We start from the raw sequence: 19,334 nt of genomic DNA, 5'->3' as shown, positions 1-19,334 counted from the left end.
TGTGTTTCAACGATTGCATTTATTAGGTGGAAGGGGGCAAAGCAAGTGCAAAAGCACAACTGAGCTACATACCAATGCCAATTTTTGCTACTTTTCTGTGTTGCTGCTTTGTGAGTAGATAGTAGCAGTAAACAACAGCTTGCCGCCGACTGATGGAAGTTGATGGAAAGATACTTGGTGACATATATATATATATATATATATATATTTATATTTATATTTAGGAAGGTGAAGACCTGTAACAAGTTTGGAAGCTGTCTATCTATAGCTGCCATTGGCACAAAAACCAAAACAAACACAAAAAAAGGTTAAAAAAAATAACACAAAAACAATAATTGGATAAAAAAAAGAAAACACAATACAAAAGAAACTAAATGGATATGGTGACCTCAAGGCAGACAAAAGACACGATGTGAGAATATCTCACCATAGTTACAATGGACTGATACGCTCAACACAGACTATTTCTGACAAAATAATCTGTGGTGTGGAGACACTTATTTCAAGTTTATTTCATCATCAAAAGAGAATTTCATGTTCTAAAATAAAGCAAGAGGTAACACTTTATTTGAAGTCATAAACATGACATAACACCTGTCATGAACATGAAGGAGTCTTCATGGATGTTTATGATGTTGTCATGAAGTGTCATTCGGTTAATAACGACACTTTTAATGCATTAAAAGTCCATTAAAAGTGTCGGTTTTGCATCGGAAGTGTCATTATTTGCCGAATGACACTTCATGATAACAGATGTAAACATTCCTGAAGTGTCTTCATGTTCATGTTTATGTCAGTCTTATACCATTCAAATAAAGCGTTATCAAATAGGATGTACTCCTATTGAGTTAAAAACAAGGTAACAATTCTCCCAGGTTTAAGAAATAGAAAATAGCTTCAAGCTATGGTTTGTTGTAAAAGACGAGCGCTCAACACCAGAAGATTCAGTCAAGTATGAAAGTCATGTGAAGAGTTTCCTTGGATAGACTTCTGTTCTTTGACAACGTTAAACCAGTGGAGTGTGCTTTGCCTTTAACGGTGGGCACAAAAAATAATCCTTACTTAGAATTTAAGTAAAAACATATTAAGATCGCCCTGCCAGCCATGTTTCTACAGATGCATGAACAGAGGAAACAAAGAAACAGTGAGGACATCTTCAACTTCACATATTTTACAGAAAGAATATATTACACCACACTAGACAAAATGTACAACCAAACTACAGTCTGGCAGAGACAAAAAGTCAGCAACTAAAGGATTAAAGCTCCAAAACAAAACATCAACTGGAAAAAAAATACATGTTTTGTGATCAAAAGATGTTAAGAATTGATTTTCATCACGATGTTGTTTCTTGTTGCTTACAAAACTAAAAGCTAAGATAGCATGCACTTATAAGCCAAGTACACAGCTAAGCTAAGCTAGCAGTATAAAGCAAGCTCAATACAAATTTAAGTCAGTATCTACTCAGATTGCTGAGGTAAATAAAAGCTAAGTGAATGCAGCAGTCATTCGGCTTAGCTAAGTGCTAACCCTGTGCTAAGCAACCACTCAGTTTGCTTAAGTAAAGACAAAGCTAAGACAGTAGTCAGTCAGCTTAGTTAAGTACAAAGCTACGCTAAGCTACCATTCAGATTGCTTAGCAACCACTGAGATTCAAGCACTAAGCTAAGACAGCAGTGAGCTAGCTTAGATAGGTTAAAAAAAACTATGCTAGGCTACCACACAAATTTAAGCTAGGACATCAATCAGTAAGCTTAGCTAAGTACAGACCTATGCTAAACAATGACTCATGTTGCTTAGCTGAATACAAAACAAAGCCAAGATGACAGTCACTTAGCTTGGCTAAGTACAAAGCTACGCTAAGCTACCATTCAGATAGCTTAGCTAAACCAAGTACAAAGCTATGCTCAACAACCACCCAGATTGGTGGTTGTTAAGTACAAATCTATGCGATAGTGTTTTTGCTTAGCCCAGTAAGAAGCTAAGTAAGGATAGCTATAAAGCAAAATAGTGCAAACCAAAGCTAGCAGCTGGGTAGCTAAGTACAAAACTAACAACTGACTGAACTTCTCAGTTTGCTCATCTTATTTCATAGACTAAATCGAAAAGAAACTAGAAGATTGACTTTGTTCAAAACAAGGACCCATGTGAGTCTCATAAATATGTTCTACATTTGGTTTATTTTAAACTGTTCAATTACAGGAGCAGAAGAAGCAACAACCTGGCTAGCTAATGGCTCAAAGTCTTTGTGCTAATCTAACGAAAACGGTAGTAGGCCCTAGCTTATTTATCTTACAGCATATTCTCAAAAATAATAAACTGTGCATTTAACAGATTTTGACTAATCACATAAATAGAATTAGATCAATTACCGATACAAATAATAAAACAAAGCCCCTTTCGGTCCGTCAGTGTGGGCTGCCAATCATGCTCATTTAAACCCTATTCATCCTTGTCGGGTTTTTTAGCTGTAACAAGTGGTGACAATGTGCAAAAGTGACACATTTTGACTCAGTCTTATCACTTATAGCAGGCAATAAGCCTCTGAAATGTAAAAGATAAATAAATAAATTTCTGCCACTGTTTGGTGGGTTGGATGACCTGAAATTCTCCTTTTCTAAACGACCTTTCAACTTTCAGATCTACATATTGGTCTCACATAAATATATTTACAAGAAAGCCCGTCCAGCTAAATAAAACATCCCTTTATGCTCTACAGTTAAGAATATAAATACCCCCAAGAGAAAAATGTAAATAATAGCATGAATCCAATTAAAAGAAGGGAAAGGCCAAGTGGATTAAACCACTAGAAAAAAAATTTAAATAAAATTGTCAACACATGGTAAAAAGGAAAACACAGTACAACAGTTGCTGGAACTGTCAAACAGTAGTAAACCTCAGAGATAGAAAAAGTATAAAACTGAAATGAGAACTTTTAAAAACGAAAGGATACAGAACAAACGTGTGTAGCCTCAGACACCGCAAACATCACGAGTGATACGGAAACGAGTAAAAACAGGCAAGAGGTGATGCCACACCCACATCCAGGTGAAAATCTGTCCGACAGCAGAGGGCCGTCTGAATGTGGCCAGTGGCAGCTATAGCTTCCTGGCAAACTGACCGCCGAGACAGACTGAACGTAAGACACGAGACGCGTAGAGATTATTTGCTTTGGGTTCAAACAGACATTTTTTGATTCCATTTCTTCGACGTTACCAGATGAAGGGTTACACAATCACCGCAGGCACAGGTACTGAAATATTTCCAAATCCATATTTTCTCTTTTGATATTTAGTGGGATTTAAAATGTTGACTTCAGATGCAGATTGGTAAGAAGTGCTGGTTCACTTGTACACAGTAATTGGAACAAAAGCAGCAGATTTTACAACCAAAGTCTAAGGAGATCGTCTCATTCAAGTCGGAAAGTGTGTAAATGAGTTTCTCTAGATATTTGAAAGACAAATAGTAATAATCTTAACTCTAAACAGGTTTTTAAGACACAATTATTTTTAAAAAGTCCACTTGTTCAGAGCTCCTATTTTCTCAAACTGTGTATTTTCAGGGTGTGTCCTTCTAATTCCCAGCCAGGCCAGCTGGTTTGCTTCAGCCTGGACGTGTTCGCATAGGTCAACGTGTTGCCGACCTGCGTTGCATCTCCACAGCGGAACGAGGTCGATGCCGCCCATCACAGATTGGATTAGCAGGCATGCCTGGTGCCCGTTACTAATTGAGTGAGGAGGTAGGCGAGCGGCACTCTATTAGTTTCACTTTTCAGAAACACATGGGCTCATTGAGACCTAAGACCAAACTACACAGTGATTCAGACATCCTGCGTGCAAAGACTTCATAGTTCCTTGCAAAAAGTATTCATACTCCTTGATTTATTTATTTTTGGGTCATTTGGGAATGTTTTCCTTCAGCAGACGGCTGCAACAGGTTGGAAGATGGGTGGAGCTAAATACATGGAAATCTTGGAGGAAAACCACTTACAGGCTACAAAAAGTTCAAGACTGAGGAGGTTTGATATAAAGTACGTCAACATCAGTGGGTATGAATACTTTTGCAAGACACCGTCGGTCCAAATCTAAAAAGAAACGATAATAAAAATCCTTACGCGTTTAACTCTGCTCTCAACCTAAAATTCATAAAAAGTGTAAAAGTTTATCTACCCTGTAAGAACATTTGGAGGTCGAGTCTTTCTTTGCATAAATTAGTTAATATATAGGAACATCATAAGAGTTCTTCACATATACAGCAAATATCACAATTTATATCTTGATGCAGCCATTTTAGCTGTAAAAACTTCTCATTCACTAACCCATACATTTAATGGCCTAGTCCAAGTATAACTTCTATTTTTCTTCATGTCATCACTTCAAGCCCTATTAAAATCCAGGTCCAACTTTGTCCACATTCTCCCTACTGTTCCTTTTCATGTAAAGTATTTTACCATGTGAACCCCAGGAATAATAATAATAAAAACCTTTAAAATTTACATAGCGGTATATTTGTTCCACTTAAGTCAACACATAAAACTGTTTGAACCCAAAGAAATGATGAACGGCAGTCAGATGTGACTGTGCTGCAGCTGTGACGACGCCAGTGAACGAAGGAGGAGGAAGAAGGAAGCTCCTTTACGTCCCTTTAGGCGGCGTCCATTTTAAGGCCGTGGGGTCAATGGTCTTCCCATTACCGCGTTTGGTCTCCTTCGCTTTCCAGTCGTCAATGAGGTCCTTTGGAAAAAGAAGAAAAAACGACAGTTAGTTAATGACTAGATGGGAAAATAAACTGTGAACCAAATACAACAGTCCGAGTTCTTCACCTGTCTCTTTAAAACCAGGTGTTTTCCTTTCCAGTATTTGAGCATTTGAAGGGACTGCAGTGTGCTGACAATGTCCACTGGATTCACTGCCGTCTCCTGGCTGATCTCTGCAACAGAAAGGGAGAAATTAAAGGAGTTTAGGGTAGTGGGGTCAGCAGCGCCTGCTGAATCCATGGTCCTCAGTGGTTCAAATACTGTAGGTTCGACTGATTGGTACCAATATGCCGATATGGCTGCTACCAATGAGCCATATCGGTACCAGTATTGGTACCAGCCATATTGGTTTGTACCAATATAGCAAGTATTTAAATGACCAAATTAGGATGGTCAATTCTAATTTGACAATATAATTGTACAAGTCAGAATTACAAAAATAAATAAATAAGCTTAATGGAAATATGCCAATTTTGAGAGAGAAAAAAAAAAGCATCAAAATTATCGTATTTTGCTAAACTGCAATGGAGACACTTTTTTCACATCACACAAGTCATGTGATCAACAGTTTGATGTTACTACTGGCAGAAACGACAAAGCAGACGACAAGAAGTGGTAGGAGGAGGATGTGCAGCATGTTTTATTTTAATAAACAACCCTATCCATATCCAATTTTAATTTTATTTCTTTGAAAATAGAACAAAGTTTTGCACAAATTTGAAATGGAAACGCAGCTAATGAGAGATGCTACGGTAGAGATCTTGCTAAATATTTTAGCTCTAGAATGTGACTTCAGTGCTTTTTCCCTTGAAGCATATCGACTTCAAAGGCTTTCAAATACAGCAATTATACTGTTAGTACTATTAATGACGGATTAAATTTGTTAAATACATACCTCATCCATGACAGAGCAAATTGGAAATGAAAAACATTTTAATTTCATCTTCTCAAAGTAAAGTCAAGTTTACTTCTGTAGCATATTTCAGCAAGCAGGCAGTTCAAAGTGTTAACAGTATAAAAATATAACACAGCAACTAATTTATGAAACAAGATTTTGTTAAAGAAGAACATCAAAATCATCAAGCTCATATACTTTGACTATATTTATTAATGTTCCAGTTATTATGAATCACACACAGATTTAAATCAAAGAGTTTTTTAGCCTTAATTTAAAAGAACTGTTTTGGCAGTTTTTCTGAAAGTTTGTTCCAGATTAGTGGTGCATAGAAACTGAATGCTGCTTCTTCATAGCAACTTTTCAGACAAAAAAAATGTTAAAATTGGTATTGCTCAAAATCTGGTTTATAAACATTGGTGACTGACCAGGAAACTGCAATCAGTGAACCCCTAGTTTTCACTCATACGTCTGAAGCCATGGTGTGAACAATTGTACGGAATTTTCCTTAAAAGTCTGTAATCTGTCTCTCTCTATAAGCACATTCAAGCACATCAGAACTGCTTCTAACTGTTGCATGACCTTTGCTGCCTCGTGGCAAGTGCTCTCTTGAAAAAGAGGTTTTTAATCTCAATGGGACTTTCCCGGCTGAATAAAGGTAAAATAATAAAAGAAAAACATTCCAACCTTTGATAGAGATCTCTTTTCCCTGAAAACTGTTGAGGTACCGCAGCAGAACATCTTTCCAGTAACTTCTGTAGCTTATCAGACCCAGGTCGGACAGAGGGCGCTCAGGCGAGCCCACCTTCTCCTCCACCTTGGACAACAGGTAGCCTGTTTGTTGTTTTTGGACAGGAGAGAAAGTTGTTGTTTTGAACTGAATTCTCTGCGCATATCTTAGTGCAGACCAGAAAAGACGCACAGCAGTTTTGATGAACGTTTTCTGAGAGGCGCCCTCCAAAATCAGGTGACATTTATCAGTGAATGAGAGCAGTGTTGGTACTCACTGAAGTCAATGAGCATCTTTCCGTAGCCTTGCCTCATGTACTGCGGCATGGTGAGGATGCAGGACACATTGTAGTTCAAGAACGAGTTCTTCTCCTGTGGAAGGAGAGGAAACTGCTGTGACAGAACAGGATGTGGCCCCTGGGTTCATACCCAGTCTTAACTGGGTACGAACTGACGATGACAGGTTTAATACGGCCGCTGGGCAGTAGCTCCATGTTGCTTATATTCATAAAAATCCCAAAATAAAAAGTACAATGTCTGCAAAATATGCATTCCTTAAAAAAAATTACAAAATAATTTGTGGGTGCCCTGGCTCAGTATCTGACAGTATGAACTAGGGCGGGACGGAAAATATGGCTTAAAAATAAAATCTTAGATTTTATTTTTTATCCAAGATAACATTTCCAATTTTAATCCATTTCCCCCTTTTAGTTCTTTAAAAAAAGAAGGAAAAATACAAATGACTGGCTTTTATTTCAATCATTCTTTCTTTGAGTTGACCTGAATTCAAAGTCGAAATAAATAGAACCTGTAGAATAGGCTTATCGAGCAAGATGGTAGTTCTTAGACGGGCTAACATCACTCTGAACTATGGAAGCCCAAGCAGTCCATTGGTGGAAAGAAACAAAAACTAGATTTTCCAAAAATCTAAATTTGACAAATCGATAAACTCGATTTATCGAACGGACCTAGTATGAACTCCTCCAACTTCCTGGGGCTTTAAAAACGTCAATCTAGATAATTAGCTTGGTGTTGCATTCACAGGCTAACATCACGCGGCCCAGTTTCCACAAAGTGAGAAAGCAGTAGGCTTCTGAAGGCGTTACCTTGGAGAAATATCCGACCAGGTGACATCCCGTGTTGTCAGCTTCCGTCATGACATAGAAGAGGAATGGCTCCACGTCGTAATACAGCGTCTTGTGGTCCAGGAAGAGTTTGGCTAGCAGACACAAGTTCTGACAGTAAATCTGGGAGTGGAGAGAACGCAACGGGTTGATGAAACCAATTCGTTTCGACTGACAATGGTTAGCGAAAGGGATTACAGATGTAAAGCTTTTGCCTTGTTCTTCTTTCCGTCCACCTCAAAGACAGAGATGTTCCCCTTTCTGTAGATCTCGTCACCTGGTGGATGCTTCCACACGCACTTGGCCTTGAGTAGCAAAAACGACTTCAGGTTAAAAAAAATTGTTCAAAACCAAAATTTTTACTCAAACATTGAGCAGTAGGGGTGCCCTACCATGTGCCTGCGCAGAATGGTCTGGCTCTTCATATACTTGAGGCAGAACTCGCACATGAAGAGCCTCCCCAGGCGGGCGTACTCCTCGGGGTACGGCGAGTGGTACCAGGTGTCCAACTCGAAGCGGCCGAACACGATGGTTTTGATCATGTTGCTGCCCTCCGACACCTGGCCGGCCAGACGGAGCTTCTCCTGCGCAGCCGGGTCGGGACGGACGGGCGGGGCAAGCGGGACAGAAGGCGGCGGAGAGGAGACGGGGAGGGCAGGAGGGAAGAAAGATTCAATTATTGAAGGGAAGACAAAGGAACCGCCTGAGTGGAGGGAACCGGCCAAGAAAATTAAAGGTGCAGGAAGAAAAAGTCAGATGAGGAAGTAATGCTTTAAGCTTCACTTGGATAGATGAAAGTCATCTGGACTGGAAAAAAAAGCTGAACGCTGCAAAAGCAATAAATCTTACCAAGTATTTTGTCTAGTTTCTAGTGAACATTCTTGAATATCACCGTCACTAAATACATCTTGTATTACCATGCACGTTCCAATGGTTTGAACTTTTATTATTACATATGCATACGCTGATTGTTGCTGTGTTTTCTTGGTTTTCTTTTCTCTCTTTCTGCAGGTTTAGAGGCAGACTTCAGGAGCCTTGACTTGTGTTCCCTTTATGCTTCTTCCTCTTATCTACTCTTTCCTCTTTTCCATTCAAACCTTTTCCCCACCTTTCTCCCTCTCTTTTTTCTTCTCTGTGTCCATTAAATTAGGACTAAATCCAAAGGAATTTCTAATAAAGTTTCTTCTATATATCAAAGGGAGCATCATGGCAAAAGCAGTAATCCTGCGCTTGTGAAAGTAAATCCGTTGGGCCTCACCTTGACACACTGCCATACAGGACATGTTTAAAAATATATATATATGTATTAAAAATTATAAGCTCCCTTTAGGCCTGTTACAATAAAAGTTGCTGGACCACAAGCTGTCCCTGTTATTATTGTAATAATCGATATTATTGTTGTTTTGAGATCGTTGTCAAGTTATATAATGATGATGGCATAATAATGCAAGTTTTCTCTCTCAAAAAACAGTAACTTTAAATTTTGCATAGAACACTTTGAACTGGAACTAGAAGATTTTTTAAAATATCCCAATTAAAACACGACAACCAAAAAGCAATAAATAAAACGGAAATAAAAACCCCACACAACTGAATCCGTAAATAAAACGGATTATGATGTTTCTGTAAACAAAATTGCCTGATGAGAAATATGAATCATCAGAATGGAAATGATCAAGTTCATTTTAATTGATCATGTTATTAAATGGTTAATTACTTAGTGTGACAGGCACAGTTCTACAAAACGTCTTTCCCATGTTATAAATTTAAAAACAAAATCTGTTAGTAGAACTAGACTTTTTTTAAATCAATATTCAGGATTTATTGACTTTAAAAACATCTTGCAGAAAAATTCCTTGTCAGTTAGTTTTGTCTTATTTCAAGTGTACGAAGATATCTGCACTACAAACTAGGCAAAAAATACTTGGGTGAGATTTTGGGTTTTTGAAGTGAATTTACTGGGTTATTAATATATTTCATTATCAGCTAACATCTGGTAAATCCCTCTCATCTGAAGTATCAGAAATGAACATGGAATGACATGAAGTGATCGTCCAAACTACCAAATCTATCTGAGACTCCTGCTGTGGCTGCAGAGGAAGGTTTTCAGACTGAAAAAGAGAAGAAGAGAAGTAAGGTAGGAAAAAGGGAGAAGCGGGGGAGGTTAACAACAAAAATAAAAACAAAAACAAAAGGAAGGAAAAGTGGAAGGGTGGGAGGTGATGATGAGTTTTCTCTCTTACAAGGTCCTCCGAGGCACGTGCCTGCGCTTTCCTGAACAGCTCGAGATCGTAGTCGCTGGTGATGTTCTCCAGCATCGGCTCCCGGCTCGTCCCGTGGCTCTGTCGGTGTTCCTGGGAGCAAGTGGGGAAAAATAACAAGAAGTGGGATTTTTATAACGTGGAGAAGATTCAGTCTGACGTCTCCTCTCTGCTTACTGTGTATTTCTCCTTCTGCTCCTTATTGAGGCCAGAGTTCCTCTTCCTCCTCAGCTCTGTCACCTTATCTTTGTAGCGCTGCTGTCCGTCTGTGGGGGCCTGGAACAAACACAGTTGGTTTGAACGAAAAGCTGATTTGGGCCTTCGCAGATGAAGATTATGGGCTGATTAGAGGTATCATGTAAAAAGAAATGTTCCTTAAATTCACGCCTTCAAACATGTGAAAATGTTAGCTAGCTGCGGAGTGTGTTTTCAGAAACTGATTACTTATAGCTTATTCATTGTTTCTACCAGTTGCTCAGAACTATACCACAAACACAATCTGTATTCTGGTAATATGACTTTATTCTCCCACTGCGACTTTATTTTCATATTATAACGACTTTATTCTCATAATATTACTACTATTCTGGTTTTACTACATAGTATCCGATTTGTCATTTTTTGACCAACTGAGATGCAGAGATGCGGTACAGTTTTGATTTTTGGCCAATTGATTGTTACATCACTAACAGACAATTACTGGTACCAAAGTATGACAAGGTTTTAAGAAGTTGTGGTTTTAAAACAGCAAAAATCTTAAATTGTTTTTTTATGATTAAACATAGACAGTTAAAGATAAAGTAGCGACATCCATCACTCCTGGTTTTAACGCCACACTTGGCAAGCTGTTTTAAACCAATCAATTAAAAAAAAAAAAAACTAATTAAATGTTTTAGTTTTAAATATTTATCTAAATGCAATGATGATTTTACACGAGGTTATATCAAAAGAATAGAAAAAGATTTCGAATTCAGTAAAAAGAACTTGTTTGTTTTCTCTTTGGTTATTCCAATCTCATCATCTCCTTTCAGACATTTAGAACGACCTGTCTTATCTAATCAAGTAAACAGGTGCATCAGACGTGGATTTTACTGTGAACCAAGTGACAGTAACCCGTCATCGCTCTGACCCTGCCACCCTGACGACCAGCGGTGTGATCTCAGCTGCTCCTGCCTCAAAAGCAACGCACCAGTCAGAAGGGACACAAACCTGTGTGTATGTTTGCTTTCCAGCACATTACCTGGTGCCTTGTGGAGTGTCTGTTCTCATCCTGCCGATGCGACAGCGCCCTTTCTTCGGACTGCTTGTCGCGTGTCGTCGCCTTGCCCTGTCAAACAAATCAACACTGTCTGGAGCCCCGTAGCAAAAACACAACAGCAGCCTCCTCCATGTTTCTACAGCATGCCAATTTCTATTTGCTCCTCTTGCTTTTTTCACATTCACTCACCGGACACTTGGTGTGACGGCAGACCAGAGGACCAGTTCAACCATCAACACGTTTCCTCAGTAACGAGGAGACTGGTTGTCAGATTTATGTTTTATGTCAGATTTATGTTTGTGGATCGCAAACATTAAACCACAAACAATGTAATGTAGAAGTTTGTGGTTGTATCATAAAATGCTGAAAAGTTCCAGGGTGTGAAAACGTTTGCAAGGCATCGTATGCAGCCATGTAAACGTGTTAATGTATCGCTTTGGGTACTTTCCAGCCATTCCAGCTTTGACTATTTTTTCATAGTTCCACACAATTTATCTGAAATCCTTGCAGATTGTGTATTGAGTGTATGTGTGTGTGTGCAGTCTACTTGTATATCTTTATTTAGGGGACCACATTCACCATTTTTACCCACAGAAGAAGGTCTTCCACAATAAATGAGGACTTTTTCCTGAATCTCATATTTTTCGACTGCTCTTTTGGTCTACTAGCTGGGTTTAGCGGTATAATGTGAAATAAGTTTTGGTTAAGGTTAGAAATAGACTAGGACTAGTTATGAAAAATGTCTTGGTTAGGCATAAATACAGTTACTACAATGAATGGAAGACAATACAAAGTCCTCAGTTTTATTGAAGTGCACAGATGTGTGTGTGTGTGTGTGTTCTTGTATTTGATACATTGTGAGGACCATCGTCCTAACACATCAGTTGTGGGGACTGACTGCTGCTCTTGGGGCCCAAATCTGAGTCCCAGAAGAAGTGCTGTTTTTGGGTTAGAGGTTAGGTTTTGGACTAATGTGTGAATTGAGTTAATTGTTAGGTACAGAGTTATGCATGTACTGGTAATGGTTATGTTTAGGGTAAGGGTCAGGGCTAAACTATAGAAATTAATAAAAAATAATAGAAGAAATTCCAAAGTCCTTGTGACAGAAAGGACTTTGGGACTTTAAGGACTTTATGTGTACCTGCCTGGCTCTTTAGGACTATTTATGGTATTTTACTAACCTTCTGAAAACTGATGGGCCTTAGGGGGACCAAAGCCCAGTCCTGATACGGTAGACCCCTTTGTTTATGTTTAGCAGTTAGCTTTAGAGTTGAGGTGTGAATTAGATTTTAGTTAAGGTTAGAGTTAGGAAAAGACTAGTATAAGTCAATACAAAACCCTAATATGTATGGAAATACAAACATGCGTATGTGTGTGCGTGTGTGGTGCACGTGTGTGTGTGTACCTTGCATTCATCAGCAGAGAGGTTGTGGTACAGCGGGCAGCCTGATATGGAGAAATGTCTCTCATGTCTTCCTGTTAGATGACCTGAGAGAAAAACCGGACGGGTGAGAACAAGAGGAAGATGAGAGGATGTTTGCAGATGAAAGGCAGTAAATTTAAAGCGGTATGACATTTGATCAGGGGGGGCAGCGGGGAATCGTGGCTGTGTGGAGTTTAGGTCCTCTCACCGAGCGAGTTGCATCCTGGAGTCGGACACTTCATGTTAAAATTGTAGCTTTCGTGGAATCGTCGTCGTTTGGGTCGATGGGAGAGGTTGTGGGCGGCGGCCTCTTTGAGCGACAGCTCTTTCGCCAGTCTCTCGTCCTCCTCTTGTGAAACGACAACATTGTTGTTAGAAGACACGTGGTCATTGCTTGGACTGGAAACGTCAATATCTGACTCCGAGGATGGGGCGTTGCCTGTCGGGGTCCGCGGGGGCGTCTCGTCCCGGTCCGCTCCTTGTTTTGTGTCTGCTGGGCGAGTTGAGGAAGATTAAAAATCCCAAACTCTAACGCTAATTTATTTGAAATGAAAGCATCTTTGCAGCTTTTACTCCTTCTGATTTATTTTAAGGGGGGAATCTCTGCAAGCCACATATGTCCACACGTACAGATGCAATGAAACAGCCTTCAGCAGTAGCAGCACTCAGATAAATCCAATAGCGAAGAATGATGTTACTGCTGCTGAAGAACGGGCAGCTGTGAGACCCTGGCTGCCAAATGAAAGCACATATTTCAACCTGTTTTCTTTTATCTTTTAGCCTTCAGTTAACACAGAAGGTGTGGTTGCGTGTGACCAGCATGATAGAGAAGCAGCAGCAGCAGCAACTCTGAGTATGGTTGTGAAGGAAAATAGCACAAAAACAGATTTTTTTCTGTTCTCTTTTGTTTATCTTTCTATTGCGACCAAAGTCCTCTTTCTTTAAGTTTACATATAGTTTTATGTTTTAGGGGATGATGTGTTAAGAAAATTGGCTTGTTAATAGAACTGGTCAATTTCCATCTCAATTAGCCGGTCACAAACCATAGCTAGTTGTAATTGTTCTGTAATGTCAACTAGTATTGGCGAATTTACATGCTGTTTGGAGACGTAGAGAAAGAAATGCGATTCTAACGCACGCCAACAGCAGAAACATCTGATCAGTCATGTAAAGGAAAAGCTTCAGCGCTTACTGTTAAATCTGTTCCCATCTTCTTTAGCGCATTTTTTGGGAAAAGCTAAAAGCCAACTCAAGCAAGCATAAAAACCTTTTTTTGAGGAAGTTATTTCCAATTTTGCCGTTTCCATCAACCTTTTTTAATGTGATGCTTCAAAATGTGCATTAGAAAAATGTTGAACAGTGAAGGCACCATACTTAATCGCTGCAACATTGCGCCAAACACAACCACATTTACCTCAGGCACAACATCCAAAGTGTAGAAGTTGTTACTGAAGGAAGAAGACTCAACGTTGGCAAATTTATACTCCAGTAAGATGTTACTTCATACATGTTGAGATATCACTACTAGTCTGATCAGGCCGTCATTTAAAAAGAGAACAACAAAACTAAAAGTATAACAGCAAAGTGGCTTTGTTAAATCCTGTCAAGCTTTCAGGTTTCATCTGTGGAATATTCTGGATTTGGAGATAAGCGGTAACCTCACTGGAGTTTCAGAGTCTTCAGAGAACACACACAGAAATGTCTGTTAATACTTAGCATAGCTAACCATGCTAATTTCAAATATAAGATGCTAAAGACAGCTAAAAATTTCAACTCTGCAATAATTCCTAAATTTAATAGACTTAGGAATGCACTGGTATGAAAATTTGGACCAATGTTGCTAGGTGATTTTAATACTGCCCCTAATCAATATCGTATTATTTTGAATTTTGTAATTTCCATCAACCTTTTCTAATGCGTCACTGTAATGTGCGCATTAAAAAAAACTATTGATGGAAACACAGCTGGTATCTCTAACAATAAAATCAATTGCTTTAGCAGTAGGACAGAAAACATATTCTGAATGCCATGAATTATTGTTCCTCTTGACCATCTGGAGTCGGCTTAAACCTTTATCATCAGGGGAAAGATTTCTTTCAAATAAAATCAGGGATGAGATTCAGCTCCATCTCCGGTCTTAGCACGCAATTGGTAAACAGATCCATCAGATTTTAAAAGTAGATATTTTATTTATGCAAAACATTTCCACAACGTAAAACCCCACCTGCTCTGCATCTACAAGAGACACCACTCAGTGACAGTAATTAAAGAGCGGGCTCGGGGAATCTGACGTAACGGTTTCTAACAATAGATTTCACACTAAGTCGAAGCAGGAAGCTGGACGTCAACTCAATAAGTCAAACGAGGTTTGCTGGCTCTAGCTGCAGGTTCATATGTAAAAGGCTGGGGTTCGTGACAAATGGTGAATACGTAACAAAAAAGGCTGCGAGTATCACGGCACAGAGAAAAAATATTGTGAGTTTTTATCATCAGTGTGGCCACTTTTAGGAAAGCAGGAGTTTTGACAATGTTGATGTGAAAAGAAAGAAGCAACAATCTTGGGAAAGCAACGACTGCTGCTGTTCCATCTGTTATAACGCTATTTCTACATTCAAATGTGTTGAGTTTATTATTCTACAGTGAAAAAGGAAAACATCTCGGTAAAGTCCAGACCTCAACTTAACTGAAATACTTTGGAAAAAATATCAAGAGATGCAAATAAATGACCTAATATATTAAGTTTTTTTTTCCATTACAGGTTATATTTGTCTAACGTTTCAACATGATATGAGTCAGATCTTTTTATTTTGTCCCAATAAATAAGATGTCTAAAGTAAAAGGCTGATCTTTTAACACTTGTATGGATGTGCCTTCACCTCATTGTGAGTAAAGTTTGAGAGCGGCTGCAGTTTTCAGGAAGGTTTGTCATTGGTTCCTTTGACAAGCCTCCAATTTCAGGCAACACTTATTAGTCCCCTTTCTAACCAGGAACAGACTGACTTCATATGACTTATATCAACTCACCTGCGTCATAAGAAAGAAAGAAAGAAAGAAAGAAAGAAAGAAAGAAAAACATACAGATCCTCCGCCCCTCGTTCTCCCTTCTTGCCTCTATAAGCCACTTCCTAAAATATCCCCTAATGCTGCTGCTTTGCTTCACACCTTCATCTCTTCTTCATGCCTCTACTTCAGATCTCATCTTATCTTTTTATAAAACAGAAAGGAAGAACTGCAGCTTACCATTGGCTTCTGTGTCTGAGCCAGACGACCTGCTCTGACGCAAATGGTATCTTTTGGCTTTGGGGTTTGCCGCCCCCTGCTGGCTACGTGTGATCCTGCGTGCAGAGGAGAAGACGGAGGCAGGCGCTGCTGCTGCTGTTGCTGCTGCTGCTGCTGCAGGGGCCGACTCTGCTGCAGAATCGGGGCCCTCATCGTGAGCGGCAGCAGCCGGGGAGCCGCTGCGTAACGAGCTGGAGTTATCTAAAAGGAAGAAAGAAATGCCACTTTTCTGAGATGAACTTTAAATCACAGACATGATGTTTTATCAATTCAAATCTCAGAGGTGGATCCAGCTAAACACAGGATGACCCTGGAAGAAAAGCTGTTCGAGGACGGTTCAGTCAAAGCCTTACAACTCATGTTAGGGCCATTGTAGATGGGAAGAAAAGAAGTACATTTCAAAAAAATTTTTTTTAACAATTTAATAATAAAATTTTTAGGTCAATCTTAGAAATTTTCTTTAAAAAAAAAAATCTGAATCTCTGAGTTTCAAAGTACAACATTTTATAAAAAAACCCCCAAAAAATTCTGATTTTGAGACTAATCTCAAAAACATTCTAGAAAAACACTGGAAATGTCTGAGTTTCAAATGTCAAAACTTTTCAACTTTGGAATATGTTCAAAGTTTCTTTATTACAATATTGTTTTATGAATTAAATTGCTGCGATCGTCCAGATTCAGTTTTGACTAAAAAGTCTGGATTCTAATATCAGTTCTATTATAATATAAAGTTAAAGAACAATTTTAAAAAGTACGTTAAAAAAGTGTAAATAGTAAATACTGACATTTCTTTAAAAAAAAAAAAGAAACAGTCAAAAACTAATCCCTCAATTCCTTTGAGAAGTGGAGGACTTTATTAATTCATAATAAAACTTTCTCAGCTATATACTGATGTACAGATCCCATTAGCATTTAGGCTAAGTACTGATGTACTGCTGTCTGTTTCTCAATAAATTATTGAAATTATTTTATTGTCCAGCTTTACTAACAACTGAAAAGGGCAGAATTCTAACCAAAAAATAATTATAGACAATTATTGGCAACATTTTCAAGGTTTTTGTGACTTTCATTCAACCGTATCTGGATCTTCAACTGTCACTCGAACAAGAGACAACTGCCTCTATAGCCAAGTTGCACTGATGGGAATATTTTTTTTTTAATGGTAAATTTTTGCTATGTTACGACATTTTACATATCTTTAAGAAGACACTAACAAAGTAAAAATCTGAAGTTTCATAACATAAGTATTTTTTTAAAGACACATATAGCCCTTTTCCAATCTGAAGTGTTTTATCTACTAATAAATAAGTAGATAAAAATTAGGCCCTAAAATATTGCTAGCAACCCCGAAAAATAGTCAAAGTTTTAAGAAAGAAAAACTTTTCCTTTGAACGACAAGTTTGTTAAAAAGACTCATTTTATTTATTTCACAGTGGTAGGAACGGTTTACCTTGTGAGCTCTGGCTGAGGCGCAGGGATGCGCGAGTCAGACGCGTGCTGCTGCGTCGACGCGCCCTTACTGCAGCTCTGACGTGTTCGAGGTCGGCGGAAAAATCAGAGTCCTCTGTTCCATCCGAGCTGCTGCCTGCCGTTCTCTGAGAAACCAGAAACAGTCAGCAAATGTATGTCTTTGTTTTGTTTTTTAAATAAAAAAACACATATACATATGTGTGTACATATACATATACACACACACATATGCAAAGAAAGAAAAAAAAAATATATATATATAAATATAATATATATAATAAAAAATCTTCCCCCTGCCTGTTTCTTTTTACCAGTGATTAATTCAGCAGAGATCCCATGTCGGACGGGAATTATCGCTGTTAAGCACCTTTTGCTTTCCAAATATTAATTAACTAACTAACAGTACAGTATGACAGATAAACGTAGTTTGAAAGCAATTAACAGATTGTTTTAATGACAAAAAATATATTTTCATAATGAAAATATGTCGAATAGATACATTACCAATTCTTTGTAAAATAGAAAAGTTTGGAGTGAGCACTCCTACTCTTCACAAAGATTTGTTCCAATTACGTATAATTATTATTTTTTTGGTTTGCTTTTTTATACATATTTCTCTACTTCAGATTTGAAAATAAATAAATAGCTACAATAAACGACAACTCAAACACTACAAAAAATGTATGTATACAGTTATATACACACTATACAAATCCTTAGAACCACAATCATTGAACTTATTCATAATTCTCTATGGATAGATATATAAGTTAAAAGTTTTTTGTCCCCCATGGTAACTTCTGAACCAAGATAAGCTTACAGTAACTGCGATAGGCTTAGCTAGAATTGGCCCCTCCATTAAAACTGCCTGGGGCCTCATCCAAGATTGGGCCGCCCCTGCCGTCTTTAAACATTAATACATGTAGCGAATAATGCGCCACAGATAAACACAACTACAGCAGATAAAAATACACCTCGCGGAACTATGGAGGCTATTAAATACTTAACTGCCATCGATTATATACCAAAAATCAATCAATTATACACTAGAACTCTAAACTGTAAGGATACACTGACATCAGCGGACGTACAAGCAACAGTAAACATTCGCGTTGGTAGAAGAGAAATAAAGCTGCTCTGGTCCGTTTGCTTTATCCTCCAAAAAGAAAAATGTTCCAAGACGCGACATCCTGGTCGAACCGTTTGATCCAGACGTAAATATGAGTAACTGCTTTGGCAGCATGGCCGCATATTTGACAACTTCACAACAAGAGGGCAGTGCATTCTATTTGCATTTTGAGAGGTGAGGCGGGGCTTGCGCAAGTCCAACCAATTAACGCAGGCGTAGTTCAAACTCCGTCCAATCGGAGCGTTGTTTTGGTGTACAACGTTCTGTCCTGTGGAAACCAGAAAACAACCCGTCCTCATCCGTTTGCTAGAGACCGTTACAAGCCGTTAAACTTTGGTCTGCCCGTAAACACGGCATGTTGGAGGAAGAGCCAACCTAAACTAGCAATCAAAGAGTAATAAGAGGTTTAAGAAACAGCAATAATTTCTTGCAATTGCGCTGTAAATGTGAGCTAGCTTAGCTTAATAGCTCTAGCACAAACATAAGTCTTACTGGAGGGAGTTATTAAAAACATGCGCAGTTTGTTATTAACACCGTGTAGAAAAACATTCAGGCGCCTCAGCGGCATTCGTTTTCCGGCCTCAGTTTCATTTCCACGGCTAACATTAGCCATGACGTTACACTGCACTGCCACAGCCTCTAACGTCTTCTCTCACCTTTCTCCGTGGCATATCTTCAGCTGTGGAAGTATCTTATCCTTTACGTTGGGGGAAAGTATTCAAGCTTCCATACAGGCTGCAAAAGAGAAACGCCGCCAAAGCATAACATGGACCAACTAGGCTAGAAGAAGCGCACAATTTTCCCCGCACTTCCTCGAGTGCGGAGCAAGTTCGGTACGTTGACAAAATAGATCCGCCAGATGATGCCACACCAACGAGCTTAAAAAGTCGTTTAGATGTTTTAATATTTTTTATAACATAATATAAATGAATTAGAATAAAAATGTTTGTTTTTTTTAAATAATAATGATGTATGTCATAACGTGTTAATACTTTTGTTTTGCATCTCGA

At 38.6% G+C, this 19,334-nt stretch overlaps 1 protein-coding gene across 4 annotated transcripts; it reads right to left on the bottom strand.

Annotated features, from left to right (window-relative positions):
• On the bottom strand, positions 1-19,171 carry LOC114148116 (histone acetyltransferase KAT7-like). Of its 4 annotated transcripts, none has more exons than XM_028023069.1 (15): positions 18,981-19,171; positions 17,176-17,320; positions 15,687-15,926; positions 12,655-12,939; positions 12,429-12,511; positions 11,006-11,092; positions 9,943-10,041; positions 9,769-9,858; positions 7,897-8,088; positions 7,720-7,809; positions 7,487-7,627; positions 6,659-6,752; positions 6,339-6,485; positions 4,823-4,929; positions 1-4,733 (listed from the first exon to the last, which is right to left on the bottom strand). In XM_028023069.1, the coding sequence occupies exons 1-15, from the start codon at positions 18,993-18,995 to the stop codon at positions 4,635-4,637; spliced, it is 1,914 nt and encodes a 637-aa protein (XP_027878870.1). In that variant the 5' UTR covers positions 18,996-19,171; the 3' UTR covers positions 1-4,634. The 4 variants fall into 4 exon arrangements, with proteins under 4 accessions (XP_027878870.1, XP_027878868.1, XP_027878869.1 ...); XM_028023067.1 differs by having other exon boundaries at positions 9,748-9,858; positions 18,981-19,170; XM_028023068.1 differs by having other exon boundaries at positions 9,748-9,858; positions 12,655-12,936; positions 18,981-19,170.
• Positions 19,172-19,334: the final 163 nt, after the last annotated feature.

This window comes from Xiphophorus couchianus, chromosome 7, assembly GCF_001444195.1.
Source record: "Xiphophorus couchianus chromosome 7, X_couchianus-1.0, whole genome shotgun sequence".
NCBI classification, from domain to species: Eukaryota; Metazoa; Chordata; class Actinopteri; order Cyprinodontiformes; family Poeciliidae; genus Xiphophorus; species Xiphophorus couchianus.
Note: the sequence above shows the minus strand (reverse complement) of the source record. Positions and strands in the feature narration are given on the sequence as shown.

Excerpts from the sequence above, each read along its gene's own strand:
- LOC114148116 (XM_028023067.1), bottom strand. Across the intron at positions 8,089-9,747 it reads CACGTGCCTCGGAGGACCTT|GAGAAGCTCCGTCTGGCCGG; the intron begins GTAAGAGAGAAA and ends CCGGCTGCGCAG. Across the intron at positions 6,753-7,486 it reads TGGTCGGATATTTCTCCAAG|GAGAAGAACTCGTTCTTGAA; the intron begins GTAACGCCTTCA and ends CTCCTTCCACAG.